This window comes from Myotis lucifugus, unplaced genomic scaffold, assembly GCF_000147115.1.
Source record: "Myotis lucifugus unplaced genomic scaffold, Myoluc2.0 scaffold_68, whole genome shotgun sequence".
NCBI lineage: Eukaryota > Metazoa > Chordata > Mammalia > Chiroptera > Vespertilionidae > Myotis > Myotis lucifugus.
This window is the reverse complement of record NW_005871116.1, coordinates 2522251-2545546: the sequence shown is the minus strand read 5'-3', so window position 1 is coordinate 2545546 and position 23296 is coordinate 2522251. Positions and strand designations below refer to the sequence as shown.

The following is a 23296-nucleotide window of genomic DNA, read 5'->3' as shown; positions in this document are numbered from 1 at the left end:
CGATTCCATTCAAGGGCATGAACCTTGATTGTAGGCTCCTCCATGGCCCAGGCCCTGGTCAGGGCTTGTGCAGGAGGCAACTGATTGATGTGTTTTTCTCACATCGATATTTCTCTGTCTTTCCCTCTCTCTTCTACTCTCCCTAAAAATCAATGGAAAAATATCCTCAGGTGAAGATTAACAACAACAAAAAGATATCAGTAACATTTCCTAGAGAAGTAAAAAATCAATTATATTTGCTGCTGGGAAATAAAGACTAAATATTAACCATGATTTTGAAATCAAAATGGAGATAATATTAGGCAGAAATTATAGTATAGTAAACAAACTGTTTTATATACATATTGATAATTAATAGTATTTTAATTTCCTATATTTCTACCTAGATTTGTTTATCCATCCTTATCCTACTTTCCTTATTATCTTACTATATGTACTATGTTTATAAGTCTGAGATTTTGGAAAAAGCCAGACACAAACCCAACAAGATTCCTTTCTTTTTGACATTTTCTTGGCTAAAACCTAAATCAGCAAAGCCTTAGTCTCTTTGTAAATTATGAAACCATGACTGCAATCGTTAAGAAGAGCTTAGAGGCCCGGCCATGGTGGCTCAGTGGTTGAGCATCGACCTGTGAACCAGAAAGTCATGGTTCGAGTCCCGGTCAGAGTACATACCCAGGTTGTGGCTCGATCCCTGATCATGCAGGAGGCAGCCAATCAATGGTTCTCTATCTATCTATCTGTCCTTTTCCCTTCCTCTCTGAAATCAATAAAAATATATTTAAAAAGAAAAGAAGAAGAGCTTAGAGGCTGGCAAAAACTTCTCTCCCTCACACTTTTTATTTATTTTTTATTGAATTATTTGGGTCTTCCTCACACATTTTTTAAAAAAGTATCTATCATAAGCACAAATTAATAAAAAAATAAATTAAATGGGAGTTTTTATCATTTCCATTTCCACAACCCAGTTGTTCAAATAAAGTTTTGGATTCCCTGAAGTTTCAAGTAAAACAGATAAAAACAGAACTATTTGAGTTTAAGACCATGAGAGTGATCTGAAAACCCATTAGCTTTATTTCCTTACCACCATCACCCTCAAAATAAAATCTTTGGTGGAATCCCTAGGGCAATGATTTTAAAGGGAGGGGAATGAGAAACTATAGTGAAATGCTTAGAAACAAAAATAATATTCAAACCACCATCCTGTAATAAAAAAAAACCAGCGAACATAAGCGTAACAACTGGAACGATCACTCGACCAGTCGCCATGAGGTGCATTGACCACCTCTCGGTCCCTCCCCTCCCTCCTCCCACCCCGGCCCCCCGCAGACTCCAACGGCAGCATGGTGAACAGGGAACCAAGGCAAACCAAGGTGAGTGGCAGAATGGCCGACCTCTTGGTCCCTCCCCCAGACCGAAGGTTCCAGGGAACCGGAGCCATGCTGCAATCGGATTGGCCTCTTGGTCCCTCCCCCAGCCCAAAGGTTCCAGGGAACCGGAGCCATGCTGCAATCGGATTGGCCTCTTGGTCCCTCCCCCAGCCCACAGGCTCTGGGGAACCGGAGCCATGCTGCGATCAGGAACCACGGCAAACCAGGGGTTGGTGGAGGGGTGGGACTGGGTGCTGGCAAGTGGGCAGAAGATGGCCCTGATCGCAGGCTAGGCCTAGGGACCCTACCTGCGCATGATTTCGTGCACTGGGCCTCTAGTTATAATATAATTGTATATAACTTTATGTTTAAATTATATTTGAATTCTATGAGAATCATCTAACACATATTGAACGCTCAATAAACAGTTAACAAACAAAAGAAAAGGCATCGGATTGTGATCCTCATTAGGAGTGATAGGCACTTCAATAGGTTCAACAGAGGGAAGTTTGAAACATACTATACTAATTTATTCCAACAGCTCAACCAGAGCACCTAAAATAGATTACAGTCAATTCTCATTACTTGCAGTAGTTATGGTCTATACCAGTGATGGCGAACCTATGACACACGAACTCATTTTTTTGGTTGATTTTTCTTTGTTAAATGGCATTTAAATATATAAAATAAATATCAAAAATATACATCTTTGTTTTACTGTGGTTGCAAATATCAAAAAATTTCTATATGTGACACGGCACCAGAGTTAAGTTAGGGTTTTTCAAAATGCTGACATGCCGAGTTCAAAAGGTTCACCATCACTGGTCTATAAAGTTCTGCAAACACTAAGTTATCGAATACAAGGTTAGGTTCCTGAAAGCCTCTGGTCATATATTCATCAAACAGTCAATGCATAACTTTGTTTTTGTGTTTGTGTTTAAGGACAACTTCATATATATAAAATTCATTAATACTGAACTCAAAGTCAACAACACTATAATCCATTCCTGAACAAAGCTTGTCTAACACAGGTGCTCTCTCTGTAAGGCACACCACAGCCTTCTTGCACTAAGGAACACTAGACAGGACCACAGTACTTCAACTTAGGGGCCATTTTAAACAGCAACATCACCAACAAGAAGCACACAAAAAATAAGAAAAACAAAGCATTAAGTAGTCCAAAAAAAGAACACTTGATTGCAGTCTGAGAGCTGAAACAAGAAAGCAGAGGATCACCTTGTTCAAATTCTTCGCTGTTGTTTAGTGCAAGTGCCTGTCTGCAAATAATCATGAAAGTGCCATGAGTGAGTGGTCGGGGAAAGGCCAATGAGGGAAAAGGGAGACATGTAATACTTGAATCAATAAAGAATAAATTTAAAAAAAAAAGAAAGTGCCATGAGTACTGACTTTAGGGTCACAAAACAATTTTAGCAAGAAAGTCTGCAAATACAGAAACCATGAATGATGAGAATAAACTGTATTTTCTTAGACAATCAATCTCATATAAGATTTTGATATAGGCATGAACCATGAGGATTAGTATATTAGAAAATGTACTAGACAGGTAGAGAAAGAATAAAAGTCAGAATTAAAACGAAGGCTCAAAATTCTGCATCAATCTTATCCACCAACATTCTAATACTTCTGTGGTACATTATGTTATTGTTCCCAATCAACAACCTTCCCTGGATCCACAGCCTTTGACATGGGATACCATAGTTGCTCTCAATAGAGACCGGACACACTTCTCCACTGCACTGATGTTACCCAGGGCCGTGTGATTTGCTTTGGCCAATGGAATGTTCGTGGACATGATCTAAGCAAAGGCTTGAAATGTGCTTCCAGAGTTGGGGTTCCCTTGTGTCTCTTCCATCACCATGAGAAAAACATGCCCTCACACAGTCCTCTCGTGTAAGGAGGAACGGAGACACACAGAACAGACCTAGACTCTACCTGCAGTTTAAAGCCGAACCCAGCCAGGAGCAGCCAAACCACAGATATGTTAGCAATTATAAATAAGCCATTAAGTTTTAGAGCCTTATTGTGGCCATAGTTAATATCTAATTACTTATACATTAATTTTAAAATATCATAATCCTACTAAAAATCTTTACATAGAAAAGGTTGATGAGACCCTCTTTCCTTCTTGTCCTACAGCCTAGGACATAGTAGGTTTATAGCAGACTGTGTTTCCAAAGATGGCTGCCTCCCTATCTCCCTCCCCACAAGATATTTCAAATGTGACCTTGGCACTCACACATCAATTAGTGGAGTCTATCTCTCCTCTCCCCAAATTTGGACTGTCCCTGTGATGTTACACAAGACTTAAAGCCAGACCTTCCATGTCCATCCTTCATGGAAGCCAGTCATCAAGCACAAAGTCCAACCCCACTAAGTCTATACCACACTGTGAGAAATCCCAAACTAAACATGTGAAAAGTGGGGGTGACCCTCTTCTGTAGCAGGAAACAAATTGCTTGTTCTTGAGAACTTTCCCATCAAGAATTTAGTAGAAGCAGGTATACTTATATCATTTTGATGTTTTTGTTAATGTTTCCAAACAATGTACTTTGAAATCAGAATCACTTCTTATTCGTTTTCATATAATTTTCCTGATGCTCTTCATCACACATTAGTGATCAGAAATGAGATGTAATTCCCCAATCCCTGCCCACAAGACCTGAGTAGGATCTTACTGTAAGTTGAAGGGAGTTTTGCCCTAACTAATGGATTGTGCAAGAATGAACTGCTGTTGGGTTTGACTGATTGTAGATGGGTTGTGGTGTGGTGTAATGAAGGCTATTGAATACAACTTACAATGCTTAATAAAAATCTTGATTCTTTTAGTATAAAAAAAAAAAGAAAAGTGGGGGTTGGGGGGGGAGAGAAGTAGGGGAGAGAAAGAGATGCCATGGGACAGAGCACCCATGTGAACCCATCTGGTTATAAAGCCCTTTTGGACTTTATAACCATCCTAGTGCCCCAGCTGACACAATATGAAGCAGAAGAACTTCCTGGTCAATCCACAGAATTGTGAGAAATAATAAACTGTTTAGGTTTAAAACAAGATACTAACTTTTGTGTGAATTATGGCAACTCAAACGAACTGTTAATAAATGTGTGCTGAATTAATTAAATTCACTGAAATAGTCTGTTTGATGCTTACCTTGGTGTTGGCCATGTCCACAATATATTGGTCTCCTTTTATACATTCCATTACTTCAAAACCATCTCTGTCAATCACTTTGGCTTGAGAGCTTCCGGATACAACAAGAATCATGTCTCCTGTGTTACTATACTGCAATGACTTGATCTGATGGCTATGCAAAAGAAAAAGAAGTAGTCTGGTAAGACACTGAGCATAATGTTTATACTTTAGCCACAGTAAGTACTGTCATAGAAAAAGTCACACAACTGTACAAATTGATAATTCTATAAAATCAGGAACACCATCCTCAAATGCACCCTCGCCACCAGTGGCTACCGTGTTAGTTCTCTCCTCCAACTCTCCACAGCTACCTATTAAAGTCTTCTCTACTCGTTTTACTTTTTTAAATTCTCACAAGAGGATATTTTTCCCACTTATTTTTTTAGAGGGGCTGGGGGGAGAGAGGGAGAGAGGGAGAGGGGGAGAGGGAGAGGGAGAGGGAGGGGGAGAGAGGAGGGAGGGAGAGAGAGAGAGAGAGAGAGAGAGAGAGAGAGAGAGAGAGAAACATTGAAGTTTGAGAGACATATCCATTGATTGCCTCCCCCACCACCCCGATGGGGCCGAAGATTGAGCCCGCCCTTGAGGTACATGCCCTTGATCAGGAATTGAACCCATGACCCTTCAGTTCACAGGCCAATGCTCTAACCAGCTAGGGCTCTACTCATTTTAAATCTTTAACCCAACCAACTCTCCCTCTTCCAGCTATTGATTCTTCCCACTCTTTCCCAAAAGAAACAAATAAGAACTGCCTCAACTTCCTCCCAGTAATGTTATAAACTTCCTTGTACCTGAACTCTCTTCTTCCTTCTCTTTGATTACAATATTGGAAACGAATCACTTCCCACACGAGGCAAATCTGCTGCCTACATACATGCTGGATTCCATCCTCTCCCATCTCCTCGGGAACGTCTATCGGCTCTCTCCTCCCCTTCACAGGTTTGCTGTTCGAACAAGTTTTCACCTCCGCCTTTATTTCTCTAGCACTATAGTATCCTTTCTACCCTCGCCACTCCACTGAAACTGATCCTGGCATTGTGGCTGTGGTGAATACTGTGGTGTGCCACGCAGATCTACCCCTTCAGGAACGAAGTACTCATTACCCAGCTCCCAGGACTTGGCCTGCTGATGGCTAACAACGGAATCCTCAGGAATTTCCCCAAGTTGCAGAGAACTCCCTCACCCAAGGTTGCTACCACTCCAAAGCAGCCCACATTCAAGGACTGGCTGACAAGCTCTCTGTTTCAATGTGGGTTATCTGGGAAGGTTAGTCTGGCTTCAGCTCCCCCTGTAGGATCAGTTGAGGCTACTCTTGCAATTAATTACATGACAGTGCAATTTCTCCATCTTCCTAGTTTCCCTTGCACGTTTTTTAAGTCATTATGCAACCCCTATGTGTGGCTTTCAGTCACAAATTTGGAAAGACTATTAAAGTAAACTCCTTAAGTAAAACTTCTTATTCACCTTACTATAAAACAGTCCATAACATTCTTCAGAGATGGCATGCAAACCATCACAGCAGAGCAATCTGAGAAGTATGTTGTACAGGTGCCATGCTCTTCTAAAAGAAATCGCCAAACAAATGTGAATGGAAAGCTAGAGGTAGATATCGATAACAACCCCATAAAGAATTCTGTGGAGAAGCAACTTAATGATCAAGGCCCGAAACATAGATGTTCTCTATCAGAAATAAAAATAAACATCTTTGCCCTAATCGGTTTGGCTCAGTGGATAGAGCGTCAGCCTGCGGACTCAAGAGTCCCAGGTTCGATTCTGGTCAAGGACATGTACCTTGGTTGCGGGTACATACCCAGTAGGGAGTGTGCAGGAGGCAGCTGATTGATGTTTCTCTCTCATTGATGTTTCTAACTCTCTATCCCTCTCCCTTCCTCTCTATAGAAAATCAATAAAATATATTTAAATAAATAAATAAATAAACATCTTTCTTTAAGCTGTCTTTATAGCCTGCTTTATGATTTATCTTCACAGGTCAATCTTTAAAAAAAAATAACACAATCTTAACAAAATTTTAGATCATTTAGTCCAATTTACTTTCTAAGTCTATAATTTCAAGGCTGAGAAATAAAGGGGTATTTCAAAAAATAACTTTGTCTTCAGAAAGAGATTATATATAAAATTAAAATGTATGTGGGTCTGGCTAGGTCTCAATAGTATTATTCTTCCTGGTTAGTTACCAAATCCAAATCAGATACTTACAATGAAATGCCTCTCTGCCAGCCACCACTAATTAGACACTGCTGCTCAGAATTTATACTGACCAGCTCTCCTAAAATGTTGAAATTCTAGCTGATCGTTTTTGAAATATTTATTCTTCAAGAAGCCACTCGTAATTCTAATTCACAATCCTGCCTCTACTGGCAAAGACCATTCAAACAGAGATCTAGTGGGCTCTGAGGTGAGACTGACAATGTGAGGAATGTCACCACATGCCTAAGTCAAAGTGTCCAGGTGAATGAGGAACAGAAGCTCCCAAACCAGCTGATGAAAAAGGAACCTAGAAAAGCAAAGGTGGAGCTGCCGCCTGGGCCCTTCCTGCCTAAGACAGAAAAACCTCTCCTGGCCTCTCTCACATCCTGGGAAGGAATGACATCCTCAGCAACATTCTGACCAGGGCCCCACATTTAAATGTAAGTCCATAAGGAGGCACCGATAAGATAAAAAACTAAATGTTTGATCAAATGTTCCAGTTGTCCATGTATTGCCTCTCAGCTACAAAAGTCAACCTTCACTGCCTGCTCTGAAGAAATGGATGTGGGCCCTTCCAAGATGTTTCCTTTGCCAGTGGGCATGGGTAGAGAGCGCTGGAGAGCAGGGAAGGGGGAGGGCTTTCTTCCTGGTCTGGAGTGCTCCGCCAGGTGGGCGCCCGCACTGCACTCGACTTCCCTGTGCCCAGCTCCTGCTGTCTGTGCAGGGTCTCCACTGCCCAGCTCCTGAAGTGCACGGCAGCCGCAGCTGGCAGTACCAGGAGCTTCCCCAGCACCTCTTGTGCGGCTTTTCAGGAGGGGACCCTGGTGGGTCAGATTTCTGGAAAGTTCTGCTGTCATAACAGCACAGCAACCACTTTATCATTCAGTGAGCCACAGCCTTGCCCTCTAAAATGACGTCCGGATCTCAGTCTTGAGGCCTCTCCCTTGAAGATTTTATTTCTCTCCCCTAGGGTAGTGGTTGCTCTTTTTATCTGCTATTCCTATAGTCTTTAGAGTTTTCTTTACTTTTTACTAGCCAACCCCTCAATACTCCAATCCTCTGTTACAGTTAGTAATTCTCTATTATAAACTTTCCCATCCAAATTACTGTGACTTCTCTCTCCTAATCAGACCCGGACTGATATACCAAATTCCAAGCTATTAATTGAAACTGAGAAAAATGTAGGCTGTTTAGTCCAATATTTTTTATGTAAACAGATCCACTCTTTGATAATTAGATAATTCAGACTGCTGAGCCAAAGTCCTGTGAAGCAGGGAGAGAATGAGGCAGTTCGTTCATAGGCATGTCTGTTTACAGTTCTCCCATTTGGGGAAGTCTTCATTTTCTTCCCTATGAAAGATCAAGTACTATAAGCGATCATTTTGTTTTTTTCTGGTGAATCATTTTCATTTCCAAAGGGGAAGGAAAATCTAAAATAACAGTGAAATTTAAGATGACATGGCAGTAAAAAGAGTCAGTGGCTCCCTTTCTCTGGCTACCTGCTCTAGCAGATTTTACACTTGGAAGGAAATACAAAATCTTAGTGACCCGCACTAATATTCACCTTACCCTTTTAACTTTATAGGGAAACTCATGTTTCCCTCTGTCTGTGTTTCATGCTCTCTTTGCCAACATTAAAGTGAAATGTTCAGCATCAAGCTCACCATGCCTGTCCCACTTCACTCCTAATTCTGCTAGCCACAGAGTTAAAAGGACTGGATTAAGAGTTATTAGACACAGTACTAAGCAGAATTAAAGGGGCTTGTTGAAGGGGTGTAGCATCTGCTCCTCGAATTCCTGCCTCAACAACTAAGATTCCGATCAAAGAGGAACAGGGAAAGCCAATCCTGACAGTCAACTGGAGTCCTGAGGAAGCAATGTCCTCTGGGGAGTGACTGCCTCCAGGGGAAGGCTTAGCAACATTGGGCAACTCTCTCTGTGAAGTTATTCATGGGGCCAGGGGAGTGCTCCAGTGGAAGTGGAGGGGAATGGAAAGGTGAAGACTGAGGATCCTTTTAAGTAGTTTTTGCTCTGCTAGCAAAACAAGCTGAGACATGCAAGACAGATAAACACAGCTGTCTGGGGCTGTCACTTGGGGCTGTGGAGCCAAGGTGTGAAAAGCACAGCGGAATGTGAGTCCAGAGGCCAGGGACTCCATCCTCGCTGCTAACTGGCTGTGGATGCAAACCAAGCCCTCCGGCCCCACGAGCCTCAGTCTCCCCATTTTTCTGGAGAGTCAGTGGATGGGACCAAAGGGCAGCACTGCGGAGCTGAGAGACAGAGTTCATGTGTGAGGGGACAGCTTGGCCGAGTCCTGGTTTCCTCCACTGAAAACCAGGAGGAATCACATGTGTAGGGCTGAGTGGGAAGTGGAACTAGGACACGTACAGGTACCTCCCACAGCACATGAAACAGATAGTTGCTACTGTTATTACTTCTGTATTTCCCAGGTCTCCTTGAAACTGAGGGGAGAAATATCGGAATTGGAAACTGAAAGGTAGAAAAGGACCGGAGAGATTAGAAAAACACCTCCCCAAAAGGGTACAAGAGCCTTATGTGAAAATATCCCACAAACCATGAGTTACTGGGTTAGCAGGTCCTCAAAGAAGAAAGGCTGCCCTTGTGGAAACAGTTACCACATGAGACCACTGGCAGCTGAAAAGGGTGTTCAGTACATGACACGGGGTTGATGGAACAAAGATGTGTCAACCAGGCAGAACCTAGCGACTCGCTGCCCTGAAACAGCATCCGTCAGAGAGGAGACGCCCCTGTGAGGGCCACTCTCAGCCCCTGGAAAATCCCTCAGACCATGAGCTACAACAGCGGTTCTCAACCTGTGGGTCTCGACCCCTTTGGCGGTCGAACCACCCTTTCACAGGGGTCGCCTAGGACCATCCTGCATATCAGATATTTACATTACAATTCATAACAGTAGCAACATTAGTTATGAAGTAGCAACGAAAATAATTTTATGGTTGGGTCACAACATGAGGAACTGTATTTAAAGGGCCAGAAGGTTGAGAACCACTGAGCTACAAGATGCTATGTTTAAGGAAGTGAGGAGCTATAACTAGTCAGCCTGTTTAACACCAGGCAAGGAGAGTAAAGTAGCAAGGGGGTTGTAAAGAGGTTCTACAGTAGGGGTCAGCACACTTTTTCTGAAAGTAGTTTAAGCTTCGCAGGCCACATACGGTATCTGCCACATATTCTTTCTTGTACTTTGTTTTACATTCCTTTAAAATTGTAAAATTCTTAGAGTTCAAGTGCCGTACAAATCCATGAACTGGATTTGGCCCTCTGGTCATAATTTGCCAATCACTGTTCTAGAGCATAAAAGACAAATAATATACTTTTAATTAAGTAATGCACCTGGGAACTTGTTAGAAACGCAAGTTCTTGCACCACACTGGGTCCAAAGAATCAGAAACTCTAAACGTGGGGTCTAGCTTTTAACATTTTAACAAGCCCTTCAGATGGTTCTAATGCCTATTAAAGTTTCAAAACCACTGAACTATGGTTAAGTTTCACATGGTATACTATGCAGCATTTAGGAAGAATATAGTATACATGTGGTGATATTAAAAATCTCCAAGCAACTACTGCAAAGTGGAAAAGAAAAACAAATTATAGAATAACAACCATCTGATAGTATTTATGAAAACAAAATAAAGTATATACTATTCTTTGATAGGTACAGATATTTGTTGATAACTGCATGGAAAAACCTCAACGAATATATACCATAATGAAAACAGTGATTTCACCTAGGAAGGAGATTAAATGAAGGTAATCAAGGAAGAGTTTTAGTCTTACCTGCAATGTTTTAATTTCTGTATAAGAAAATAATATGCATTACTTAATTAAAATGTTTTAAAAAGAGAATGAAATTAAGAGTAACTGTTTTTAAGTGGGTAAAAGAGAATTCTTAAATTGGGTTACCTAAGTAATCCAAAAATTCTTAATATTTTATGAAAAATTTTACTCCATCTATATTTTTTCTGGTATAGAGGATACATCTGAAGGAAGGGTTTGTGATCCCAAGGACTATGACTCAAACCTACTTAGGTAATTATTGAGAATCCGTGAGGAAACAGAGAAAATAAAAGATGACTAGCAGACTGGATGAGAGAAAATGTGGTACTGATTTTCACTAAGTGGGACAAAGGAAAACATTAGAAACTAGAGATCCACAAATCTAATATTGATGCTGGGCAAAAGTCCAAAACAAATTATTAAACAGACTTCAAAATACCAAAAATGGAAGATGCACCACACAGAAGTTGAGCAACAGTAAAAGAAACGCACATTTTAAAATCTGATTTTCATAATGGCAGATCAAGAAAACATTTAACATCAGTCTCTTTAAGGTGTCCCAGGGGAGTGCGAACAAGGCTAAAAACACTGCAGCACCACAGTGCTTTGGAGAAATTCATCAGAGGTACCCCAAATTCACACACCATACCTCAGTCTCATCCCTATACTCAGGTCTTCTAGCTCCCCTCCTGAGTGGGGGGTCCTTTGTGTGTGAATGCCTCTTTGACACCCACTTATTCACCATAATGCTGCCTCTTGGATATCAGCCAAATTCTGACATCTGCTACTTCAGGTGAAGAGATGGTCTGAAAACAGCATCCTGTGCTTTTATATCTTTAAGACAGTCTACCAATTCCCTCAAGTTTTCTTGGCAGATGATATAGGAAAAACATAGATGGTGACAAAAAAGTTATGGAAGAATTTAGCTGAGTTATAGGTATGCATGGGATTCTCATATGGATGAAGAACCTAAGCAAAAAGTTGTGTAGCAGATCAATGTCAACATAAAGAAAGGCTTCTAGTGGCATACCAAACAAAATCTGACTGCCATATTCAACAGTTATCAATTGAATGACAACTTATTGCACATTTATCAAACTAAAAATTGGCCAAAAAAAACAAACAAACAAGGATCAATCACTAATATGCTGGAAGTTGGAATCAAAAATTGAAATAATGTGCTACCAAAATAAAGACAATGAAATTGAACCCCAAAAATGTAAAGACCTATATTGCACTTTTTCCTTTATTTAAAAAAGTTACTGTGAACCCAATTTAGTATTATATAATACAGACAGGCACACAAGGAAAATACTAAAAGATCATTTGTGGCCTATAAGGCCTAAAATACTTAATATCAGACCCGTTACAGAAAATTTTGCCAACCCCTGCTCTTGACCCGTAAGTCTTTTCTCAAGAATATGTTCTATCTTTGAAACAGAACATATTCTATTAAGTAAACCTTAAGTAAACATTCTGTAATGTTAAACTTAAATTGGAACAGGGATACAGATTCACAATTCTGAAACTGCATTACATTTGTACTGGGGTTAAACAAATACACATAGGGATGGGTGGTGGGAGTCAGGTTTCTTACTGTCAGAAAGCTGGAGATTTCCCAGGAGGAAGAAGAGGGAAGGCTAGAATGAACCAATGTGCACTGGATTAGAGTCAGAGACATGAGTATGAACGCCTATGTAGCTTAAAATGGATGCAAAAGGATACAGAAACAATTACAGACCTAGTGCATGCATAGGTTAGTACCCATGCATATACTTTTAGCTCTGTTGTCTGAAAAGGCCTAAATGCACTGACACCCCCAGAGCAACAAGCACACGAGATCCTAGCTCTTGTTTTCTGATACCATTCTCCTAGGAAATCTGACTGATTCTAGGACTGGGGCAGGAAGAAATATAAGGTGAGTCTGGAGCATCTTATAGTACCAAAAGTAAGGAAGTACTCAAAAAATAAAAAAGCATGTCAAAGAAAGGGACCTAAGAGCCAAAATGAAATAGCTCCCAATGGGCACAACTGACACAATCTGAGCCACACAATAAGTAACTAAGTATTGGCATACAACCCAAGGAAGGAAATAAATAGGCAGTAGTCCACACTGGTAGGAAAAAACTGATTAAATAAGTAAATATGTGGGGGAAAGAGACAATTCTTCCTTATAGAAGAATTCCAAGTAGTTTATGTAAATACCACCTTCTCTAGGAAATAAAGCTTAATCTTTCAACTCTCCCAAGTGTGCGCAGCATTTATTAACTTGCTTCCAAAGAATTAGCATATAAAAAGGGGAGTGAAAAAGTAACGGTACAGTAGAGAAACTTAAAACACAATAGCATGCCTGGCCGGTGTGGCTCAGAGGTTGAGCATTGACCTATGAACCAGGAGGTCATGGTTCAATTCCCAGTTGGGGCACATGCCCAGGTGTGGGCTCAATCCTGGTTGGGGGTGTGATGCTCCTTTCTCATCACTGATGTTTCTATCTCTCTCTCTCTCTCCCGTCCTCTCTGAAATCAATAAAAATATGTATTTTTTAAAAACATGATAGCATGTACACATGATATGTGATAACAAAGGTACTTCACCTCTGTCATATTCAGCCCAAAAACCCACATCACCAGTCTAACCATAAGAAAAATATTAAAAAAAAAAAAAATCGAGTGACTTTCTACAAAATACCTGACCAGTACACCTCAAAGCTGTCAAGGTCATGAGAAACAAGGAAAGACTGAGAAACTATTATGAAGACTAAATGTAATGCAGTATCTTGGAAGGGATATTAGTTAAAAAAAAAAAAGTGAAATCTAAAAGTTTGGAGTTTCAAGAAATAAGTACATAAATAAAAATTTGGAGTCAATGTACCAACACTGGTTGTTGTCACAAATGTAGAATGTTAACAACAGAAGAAACTGGGTTAGGGGTATACCTGAATTCTATACTATCTTTGCAGCTTTCTGTGAATTAAAAAATATTCTGAAATTTAAAGTTTACTAAAATTTTGAAATGAAAATATCAATGATCTTGTCATTTTTAAATGTTTTTCATTTAATTTTTTTAAAAATTGATTTGAGAGAGAGGGAAGGGAAGGGGGGAGAGAGAGAGAGAGAGAGAGAGAGAGAGAGAAACATCGATGACAGAGAAACAGTGATCAGCTGCCTCCTGCACACCCACTGGGGATTGAGTCCACAACTCAGGCATGTGCCCTGACCAGGAATCAAACTGGCAACAACCTTTTGGTGCATGGGACGATGCTCCAAATCAAACTGGCAACAACCTTTTGGTGCATGGGACGATGCTCCAACTAAGTGAGTCATAATGGCCAGGCCTGATCTTATCATTTAAATACACATGCATGCCGAAACCGGTTTGGCTCAGTGGATAGAGCGTCGGCCTGCGGACTGAGGGGTCCCGGGTTCAATTCCGGTCGAGGGCAGGTACCTGGGTTGTGGGCACATCCCCAGTGGGAGGTGTGCAGGAGGCAGCTGGTCGATGTTTCTCTCTCATCGATGTTTCTAACTCTCTATCTCTCTCCCTTCCTCTCTGTAAAAAATCAATAAAATATATTTTAAAAAAAATAAAAAATAAAAATAAAAAAATACACATGCATGCACACACTGTAACAGTATTTTCCACCTCTTTCCACAGAAAAGGTCAAGAAACAATAATACCCCCATATCAATGAGCATGTGTAACATCCAGATTTGGTCTCTAAATACCATTTCCACTTAAAAAAAATAGACCTCCATGGGACATGCTGACTCCAGGACTTGGAAGGGAATGTACCAGGAAGCCTGGTACATTCATGTCATGCCAGAAAATAAGCTTTTAAAGACTAATGAGGTCATGTCGAAACTACATAGCAATCAGGAACTCCCAATGCCCAAATCTGGGACAATTTAAATATCAAAAAGAATAATGACTGCAATTGACTGAAACACATGAACATTTTAAAATCATAAATACTGACACACTCAGAAAAGGAAAATTAAAAAAATAAAAAAAACACCATCAACATCAATAACAGTAACAACTCATTTATCATCAGTAATCCTTAAGCTAAAAATGGGTAATTAGAGGGAAATAACTAAGCATTTCTCCTGCTTTTCCAGTACAAACTGTATTTCAGGAGAACCAAATCATATTGCTTAATAAAGAAAAGTTCTTTTAGAAAAATGCCAGAAAACATAGATGAAATAATAAAATTAGAATGTCATCTAATCATCTAATTAGATGCAAACCCTCACTGAGATAACTGATTTAGGTACAAATAATTAATGGACACTAAACTTATTAAGTGAAGGGATGGCAAGAATCTGGATATTTACATTGTACCAAAGTATGTCCCCACGAATTCCTGCCTATCTCAAGTATATAATATTAACTTTACAATGGAATCAGATGTTACCAATTTAATTCAAGAACCAACTTTAATTGCTAGTCACTAATAGTGGCAACAACTAGACAATACTTGTCACCTGATGTGATCAAATATGAATGATAATCAAACCTTTGAATCTTCTACCGGAAATACTGGAGATAAAGAAACAGTTAGCCCCGACCAGGTTGCTAAGCTGTTAGAGTGTTGTCCCAGGCACCGAAGGGTCCCAGGTTCAATTCTGGTCAGGGTACATATCCAGGTTGCGGGTTTGATCCCCAGTCAGGGCATGTACAGAGGCAACCATGCTTTTGTCTTTCTTTCTCTCTCCCTCGCCCATCCTCTCTCTCTAGAATCAATGAAGGAGAAAAAACATATCATCAGGTGAGGACTAAAATAACAGCCAGGCTGGTGTGGCTTAGTGGTTGAGCATCAACCCATGAACCAGTTCGATTCCCAGTCAGGGCACATGCCTGGGTTGCAAGCTTGATCCCCAGTGTGGGGTATGCAGGAGGCAGCCTATCAATGATTCTGTCTCATCATTAATGTTTCTATTTTTCTCTCCCTTTCCCTTCCTCTCTGAAATCAATAAAAATATATTTTGCAAAAAAACAACAAAAGACAAGAAATGTCTTAAAATGTAGGTTAATGCAACTAAACAAAAAAATTAAGGTACATTTTACTTTCATTTGAATAATGGAAGTAGTGTTCAGTTATATAAACCTCCTGTATTTTGGTACAAACCATTTTAGATAGAATTCAAGTAAGAACAGCACTCTGTCTTAAAATGTGAAAGTATTAAGTTGAACAATACATACCATTCACAGGGTTGAAGGGATCGGAATGCCTTAAAAGAAGCGTCCATTCCAGCAAAATCCCAAAACTTAACATCATAGTCATATCCTCCAGTCACTAAGCGGGCACCTGAGGGGTCCAGACCCAAAGCAGAAACCTGGTTTAAAAAAAAAATTTTCATTGGAGAAAGCTACTTATAGTCTATTATGACCCCCACTTCCTTCCTCTAACTTCACCTCCTATCTTCGAGGCATTGGACGTATATATCAACAAGAGTTGCTACTTCTGAAAAGTGAGAATGGACAACACCTCCTTTATTATTTGATTTTGGAATTAGGAGTATAATTTCTTTTCAAATAATAAAAAGAAAATATTCTAATTTCTCAAATCGCCAGCTTTGTCCCAACTTATCTACCATGTACCCAGAATAGCTATCATTGCAATTCCATATGCTAAACTAAGTTGCTTTAGTATAAGTAGAAATCTCACAAACAATTCAGTTTTTTCAATAAATAATTTAGAGGAAACCTTTCAAGACAGTTTTTCACAAAATGAAGAACACATCAACCAATGTCATCCCAATAAATTTAATTAAAATAAAATTACCAAAATGAGTAATAATGGGAACTTTAAGAAATCTATTTAACAAAGTAGGACAAAGTAGAAATTATCTTGTGCACATCACTAAATGACTCAGCATATTACCTTAAATAATTATTTTTATGAAATTCAACTAACATTATAACTGATCATAAATGGTAGGAAAGTTTCCTTTTAAGTACTAACAGTCTACAATTATTGTCCTTATACTTAAAAATATGAATATTAGTAAAATACTATCACAATTTCAGAATAAAAATATCAGAAGTCTGATTTAATAAAATCCTATATAATAAAAGATTAATATGCAAATCGACCGAATGGAGGAACGACTGGTCGCTATGATGCGCACTGACAACCAGGGGGCAGACGCTCAACGCAGGAGCTGCCCCCTGGTGGTCAGTGTGCTCCCACAGGGGGAGCGCTGCTCAGCCAGAAGCCCTGAGCCAGGCTCATGGCTGGTGAGTGCAGCAGCAGTAGCGGGAGCCTTTCCCGCCTTTGAGGCAGCACTAAGAATGTCTGACTGCCAGCTTAGGTCCGCATGCCCTGAGGGCTCCCAGCCTGTGAGAAGGCGCAGGCTGAGCTGAGGGGCCCCTCCCCGCCCCCCGAGTGCATGAATTTCATGCACTGGGCCTCTAGTGTAGATATCTATAACAATAAAAGCACAATATGCTAATTAGACAAGACGTCCTTCCAGACGACCTTCCGGACAAAGCCAGGGCTGCAAGGGAAGCCCAGGTCCGGAGGGACACCTGGGTCCTGGGTGCCAGAGGGAAGCCGGTGCTGGCAGCCAGGGCAAGAAAGGCCTACTCTTTCACGAATTTCATGCATTGGGCCTCTAGTAATATCAATAATTATTTAGAAATAATTTCTTAAGGCAGTAACTCTTAAACACTTTAGTTTCAAGACTCTACATTCTTAAAATCCATGGAGGATCCCAAAATGCAGTAGTTTATGTGAGTCATATGTATCAATATTTATCATAGTAGAAATTAAAACTAAGGCATTTTAAATTATTTATTGTGTGCTTCATTTAAAATAACATTTAATAAATATTTTTATGAAAACAGTATTTTCAAAAGCAAAAAATTTAGTGAGAAAGTCACTGTTAATATCCTTGTCTATTAATTATATTATTTATGGCATTTCTGGGTCTATTTCTATTTATTGATGTTTCACACTCATTACTGGATGTATTTTCTTACTTCTTTACATGTCAGGCAACTAGAAGAAGGTAGCTTAATTATAAAGAGAAAGCAAGATAATTTTATTCTTTTATTAATTCATAAGCAAATTTCATTCATTCAACTACCACTTTTTAATGGGTTTTGTAATAAGATAAAATTATTTCATCTTAACCTTTAAATAAATATAACAATATAAAAAATAATCTATACATCTCAGTAATACAAACTTAGAACAATACAGTGACTATTTTATGTTCACTTCTTATCTCAACATTCATCTGAAAAATGAATTCAGGCTTTTACTGATATAAAAATAAAGCTAAGAGTAATGAGAAATTTTCCCACACCATAAAAAAGAAAACTGTACTTGAGTTTCATTTCTTTCTTTCACTTGCAATGTTCTTATATCAGAGAAGAAGAGGTTTTAAAGCCAACAATAACGACAATAATAATTGTTCCTATCTTAAATGAAACTCAATGGCTATTTTGGCTGAAGAGAAAAATAACCTTTTCTTAATGTCTATAGTGTTTGTGTTATCAGTTGATTGTATTCTTAATACACGCTATCTTTGTAGTTCACTTTTCTTTAAAAGCCCTGTTATTGAGAGAAAAGAATCAAAATTTTTAAACTTACTGTTTTAGTGCCATGCTTTAGCGTTATCTCATGAGAATCAGGGATCTTTTGAACAGGATTCTAAAAAAGGAAAATTCCATGACATTGATGAGTACTATAACATGCCACATTCACAGGAAAGACAATTTTTAAAAATTGCATCACTGATGTTTTAACACAAGCTTAAAAATCAGGAAATTAAAAGTGTAAGGATATCTTATTTCTGCATGTCTAGATAGGTCGCAATTGGTCATTTTGAGCTGATAATGAATTTATCTTAAAGCTCTTAAAACAATAAACCTAGATTGCATGAAACCATAAGGCCCTCTCATCATTCAAAATATTTAAAGTCTGCTTTTCATTGGTACTCTGGCATACCTTAAAGTAGTTGTGCAATTAATTTATAATAGACAACAAAATCTACACAGGATAGATATATATATGCTAAGTATACTTGTGTGAGGGCTGAGAACAGATCAAATGTTTCACTTAGAGAAGAATCTATTATGGCCTGTGCCTAATTTCATAAGTAGTACCTTTCTAATCACTCAGGAAACAGAAACACTGTCACCAAAAGGAGGGATGAAAATTATTTCACTGATTTCAATGCAGAATGTGCCTATATATAGACAATTTCTGACATTTAAAGAAAAATCTTGCAAGAACACAGAACAACTTAATATTTACATTAGGAGTGAATTAAATGTTTAAATAAATGTTGTTTACATTTAAAATCAAAGTTTTACTGGAAATCATGTAGGACATAACTCATAAAAAGCCCATATAATTGGCACAACTAAATCATCTAAAATAGTAGCAATCCATCTTTTGGTAACATATCACTTGATGGTGACTGTTCTTTTTCAGGAACTTTTACTAATGACTCTTTGAAATATGACTTAGCGCAAAATTTGCTATAACAGTAAAATATTTTCAAGACTTTCCTGCCAGGGGACATCATAAACTACAAGACTTCAATTAAGTAATTTATTACCAGAATTCATAACAAGAGTTACAAGCATAATGGAAGAGGGAGAAAGATACCAGTTTTTGTTTTGGTTTGGTTTTAAATGCCAACCACAGGATTATTTCCCAGGCTCTTTGGTCTACACCCAATAACAACAATGATAGCAAACATATCTGGAATAACATGAGCAATTCCATTTGACGTACATCCTTGTAATGTTTTCAAAAGACTTGCAAATCAGAAATTTCTGGGGTACAGATGTCGTAAGTTTAAAAAGCAATTTCATTTTTTATATATGGTATATATGTTTTACTGTACACCATATATAGTGTGGTACTATAACCCGTAGTAAAAGTCTACCTAATCACACAGGTCTGCCACAAGTGGCTAGGAGTTAGAGCCAACCAGGAGCTTGAAATGAGTGCTTTCTATCAGTGCAATCCCCATGTCTTAATTATTGCAGGAAGAGGGAGAAACCAAGATGGCGGCATAGGTAAACACCGGAAATTGCTGCCTCCCACAACAACTTCAAAAATACAACTAAAAGACAAAACGGACATCATCCAGAACTACAGGAAGGCTGGCTGAGTGGAAACTCTACAACTAGAAGGAAAGAGAAAAGCACACTGAGACTCAGAGGAGGTGCGGAAGTAAAGTGCAGAGGTACGGAGGCTCGAGCGCGCGCAGAAAGGGGCTGGCAACTGAGGACGCGGCTGTCTTTTTGAATTGGGAGGGAGTCACAAGCCCCCGACTGCTCTGAACTCCAGTTCCGGGAAGTCTCTGGGGACCCAGACTCATACGGGGAGAAACTGGACTGTCTGGCAGCGGGCAGAACTCGGAACTCGAGGGCAGCTTTCTCTCAGAGGTGCTTGCAGTGATTACCCGGACACTGAGACACGGGGCCTCTTAGGGCAGGGCTGAGGATCAGCCATAGCTGTTTGCTCCGCCCAGTTGATTCCCTGAGACCCCGCCCCACCCAGGCTGCCGCAGAAGCTTTTGCATATGAATGCCCTGGCCCTTTGCAACCTGAAAATTACCTAACAAACTGCAGCTGGGCCAGAAAGACCCAGAACTCCCAAGAGAAGGCCCAAGGCCCCACAGCAGCTTGCATTGCTTCACAGCTGGGCCTCATCTGGGCACCTCCAAACCCCAAACAAGGAAGGGGGGGAATCTGCAGATGTCTTCGTAGCTCCTGCTGGGTAGCCTCAGGCAGAGGCTAAATTAGCACCTCCTTAGATCCAAGAGCCAGTGTACCCAGTGGTCAGAGTGGGACCATCCAGATTACAACTCCTCAGATCCATAAGGGACACATTCAGGGGGAAGACTCAGTTAGCACCAAAGCCCCACTGAAGCAAGTCTTGCCCCATAAGAGTGTCTTCAGCACAGAAGTTCTCCCACCGTAGACACAGCTGATTCTCACAGCCAATTGGCCTGGAGGTCAATTCCTCCCAGTGATACCTACAACAATCAAGGCTTAACTACAACAAGACTGTGCACAAAGCCCACAAAGGGGTGCACCAAGAGTGTCCACCTCAGGTAATTGGGGAGGCTGAGCCACTGGGCCCTATAGGACACCTAGCACACAAAGCCACTCTACCAACACAGGGAAGCATAAAAAATGCAGAGACAAAGGAATAGGTCACAAATGACAGAAATGGAGGAAAGCAAACGACTGGATATAGAGTTCAAAACCACGGTTATAAGGTTTTTCAAGAATTTTCTAGAAACCGCTGATAAATTTAGTGAAACCCTGGAGGATATGAAAAAAGACCAACTAGAAATTAAGCATACACTGACTGAAATAAAGAATAATATACAGAGATCCAACAGCAGACAAGAGGATCCCAAGAATCAAGTCAAAGATTTGAAATACGAAGAAGCAAAAAATACCCAACCAGAAAAGCAAAAAGAAAAAACAATCCAAAAACATGAAGATAGTGTAAGGAGCCTCTGGGACAGCTTCAAGCGTACCAACATCTGAATTATAGGGGTGCCAGAAGAAGAGAGAGAGCAAGATATTGAAAACCTATTTGAAGAAATCATGACAGAAAACTTCCCCTACCTGGTGAAAGAAATAGACTTACAAGTCCAGGATGCACAGAGAACCCCAAACAAAAGGAATCCAAAGAGGACCACACCAAGATACATCATAATTAAAATGCCAAGAGCAAAAGACAAAGAGAGAATCTTAAAAGCAGCAAGAGAAAAACAGTCAGTTACCTACAAGGGAGTACCCATACGACTGTCAGCTGATTTCTCAACAGAAACTATGCAGGCCAGAAGGGAGTGGCAAGAAATATTCAAAGTGATGAATAGCAAGAACCTACAACCAACATTACTTTATTCAGCAAAGCTATCATTCAGAATTGAAGGTCAGAAAAAGAGCTTCACAGGTAAGAAAAAGCTAAAGGAGTTCATCACCACCAAACCAGCATTATATGAAATGCTGAAAGGTATTCTTTAAGAAGAGGAAGAAGAAAAAGGTAAAGATAAAAATTATGAACAGCAAATACATATCTATCAACAAGTGTATCTAAAAATCAAGTGAATAAAAAATCTGATGAACAGAGTAAACTGGTGAATATAATAGAACCAGGGGCATGGAAAGGGAGTGGACTGACAATTCTTGGGTGGAAAGGGGTGTGGGGGTGCAGGAAGAGGCTGGACAAAAATCGTACACCTATGGATGAGGACAGTGGGAGGGGTAAGGGCAGAGGGTGGGGTGGGAACTGGGTGGAGGAGAGCTATGGGGCGAAAAAAGAGGAACTGTAATAATCTGAACAATAAAGATTTAATTTTAAAAAAATATTGCAGGAAGAAAAGATAATTTCCTATATAATTATTTTTTAAATATATTTTTATTGATTTCAGAGAGGAAGGGAGAAGGAGATAGAAATATCAATGATGAGAGGGACTCATTGACTGGCTGCCTCCTGCATGCCCCACAGTGCGGATCAAGTCACAACTCAGGCATGTGCCCTGACCAGGGATCGAACTGTAATCTCCTAGTTCAGTGGTCAGCAAACTGTGGCTCGCGAGCCACATGCGGCTCTTTGGTCCCTTGAGTGTGGCTCTTCCTAAGCCTTAGGAGTACCCTAATTAAGTTAATAACAATGTACCTACCTATATAGTTTAAGTTAAAAAAATTTGGCTCTCAAAAGAAATTTCAATCATTGTACTGTTGATATTTGGCTCTGTTGACTAATGAGTTTGCCAACCACTGTCCTAGTTCATAGGTCAACGCTCAACCACTGAGCCATGCCAGCTGGGCCCTATCTAATTCTCATAATTGGTTCCAATCCTTCAATTAGTAGTATTACCATACTACCTTTAAATTACCTTCAAGCTATTCAATGCCACATGGCAAGCTGCAAATCTTGGGGAATATTTCTCAGTAACACGACTTACGAATACATGGTTAAATAACTTTTTATACTTGTGTGAGGGCTGAGAAACTTAAAAAAGGATAGTTCATTCTTATATTTTATAAGAAACTAGTGGCCCAGTGCACGGATTCGTGCACATTGAAAGGAAATCAATTGAAATATTTTAATATCACTATTCGCCCTTTCTCTATAACAGAAGTGTCAACCAAATTCATGATCGACAATGACAGATCGAAACACACGTGTGTGATCAGTGCCAGCGAGAGCTTTATATATATAGATAAACTTGCTTAATTAGACCTGCTTTCTGATTTAGCTAAACTTTTTCCAGCCCAGTGAAGCACCCCAACTTCTCTTTCAGGTAATTGTCAGAAACACAGCAATAAGTATCAACACAAAGCAGATTATTATTGTAGATCACGCAGGGAGAACAAAGGGTGAAATATTTAACTGTAGCAGTGTTTGATTATATTCTGTGCAGTGAGAAAACCTGAAGTCATTTTCAAGTTCCACCATTTCTTACTTCTTTTCAGTCGGGTCAAGTTTCTAAACTTTCTAAATCTCCTTTTTCCAGCTAATGAAAAGAAAATAGGATTCTACAGAGTCTCCTATCTACCTGCTCCAAGACTTCTGTGAGAATCAAATGAGATGAAGCACAGGAAAACGCTTCACAGACATTTGGTTAAAGTGTAAAATGTTTGCACCTGGTTATAAAGCAAGTCGTGTTCCTGGGCTAAAGGAACTCCAAGGAGGCTAGTCGCTAGGGAG

General features: G+C 39.7%; 1 protein-coding gene across 1 annotated transcript in view; it reads right to left on the bottom strand.

The window, feature by feature from the left end:
• WDR70 (WD repeat domain 70) overlaps positions 1–23296 on the bottom strand; it is a 184574-nt gene that overhangs the window by 136389 nt on the left and 24889 nt on the right. The window contains exons 6-8 of the mRNA XM_014457044.1: positions 18197–18256; positions 15799–15932; positions 4537–4690 (exon numbers count right to left, since the gene is read on the bottom strand). Of these exons, the coding sequence (XP_014312530.1) occupies positions 4537–4690; positions 15799–15932; positions 18197–18256 (348 nt within the window). The remainder of the gene's footprint in view (positions 1–4536; positions 4691–15798; positions 15933–18196; positions 18257–23296) is intronic.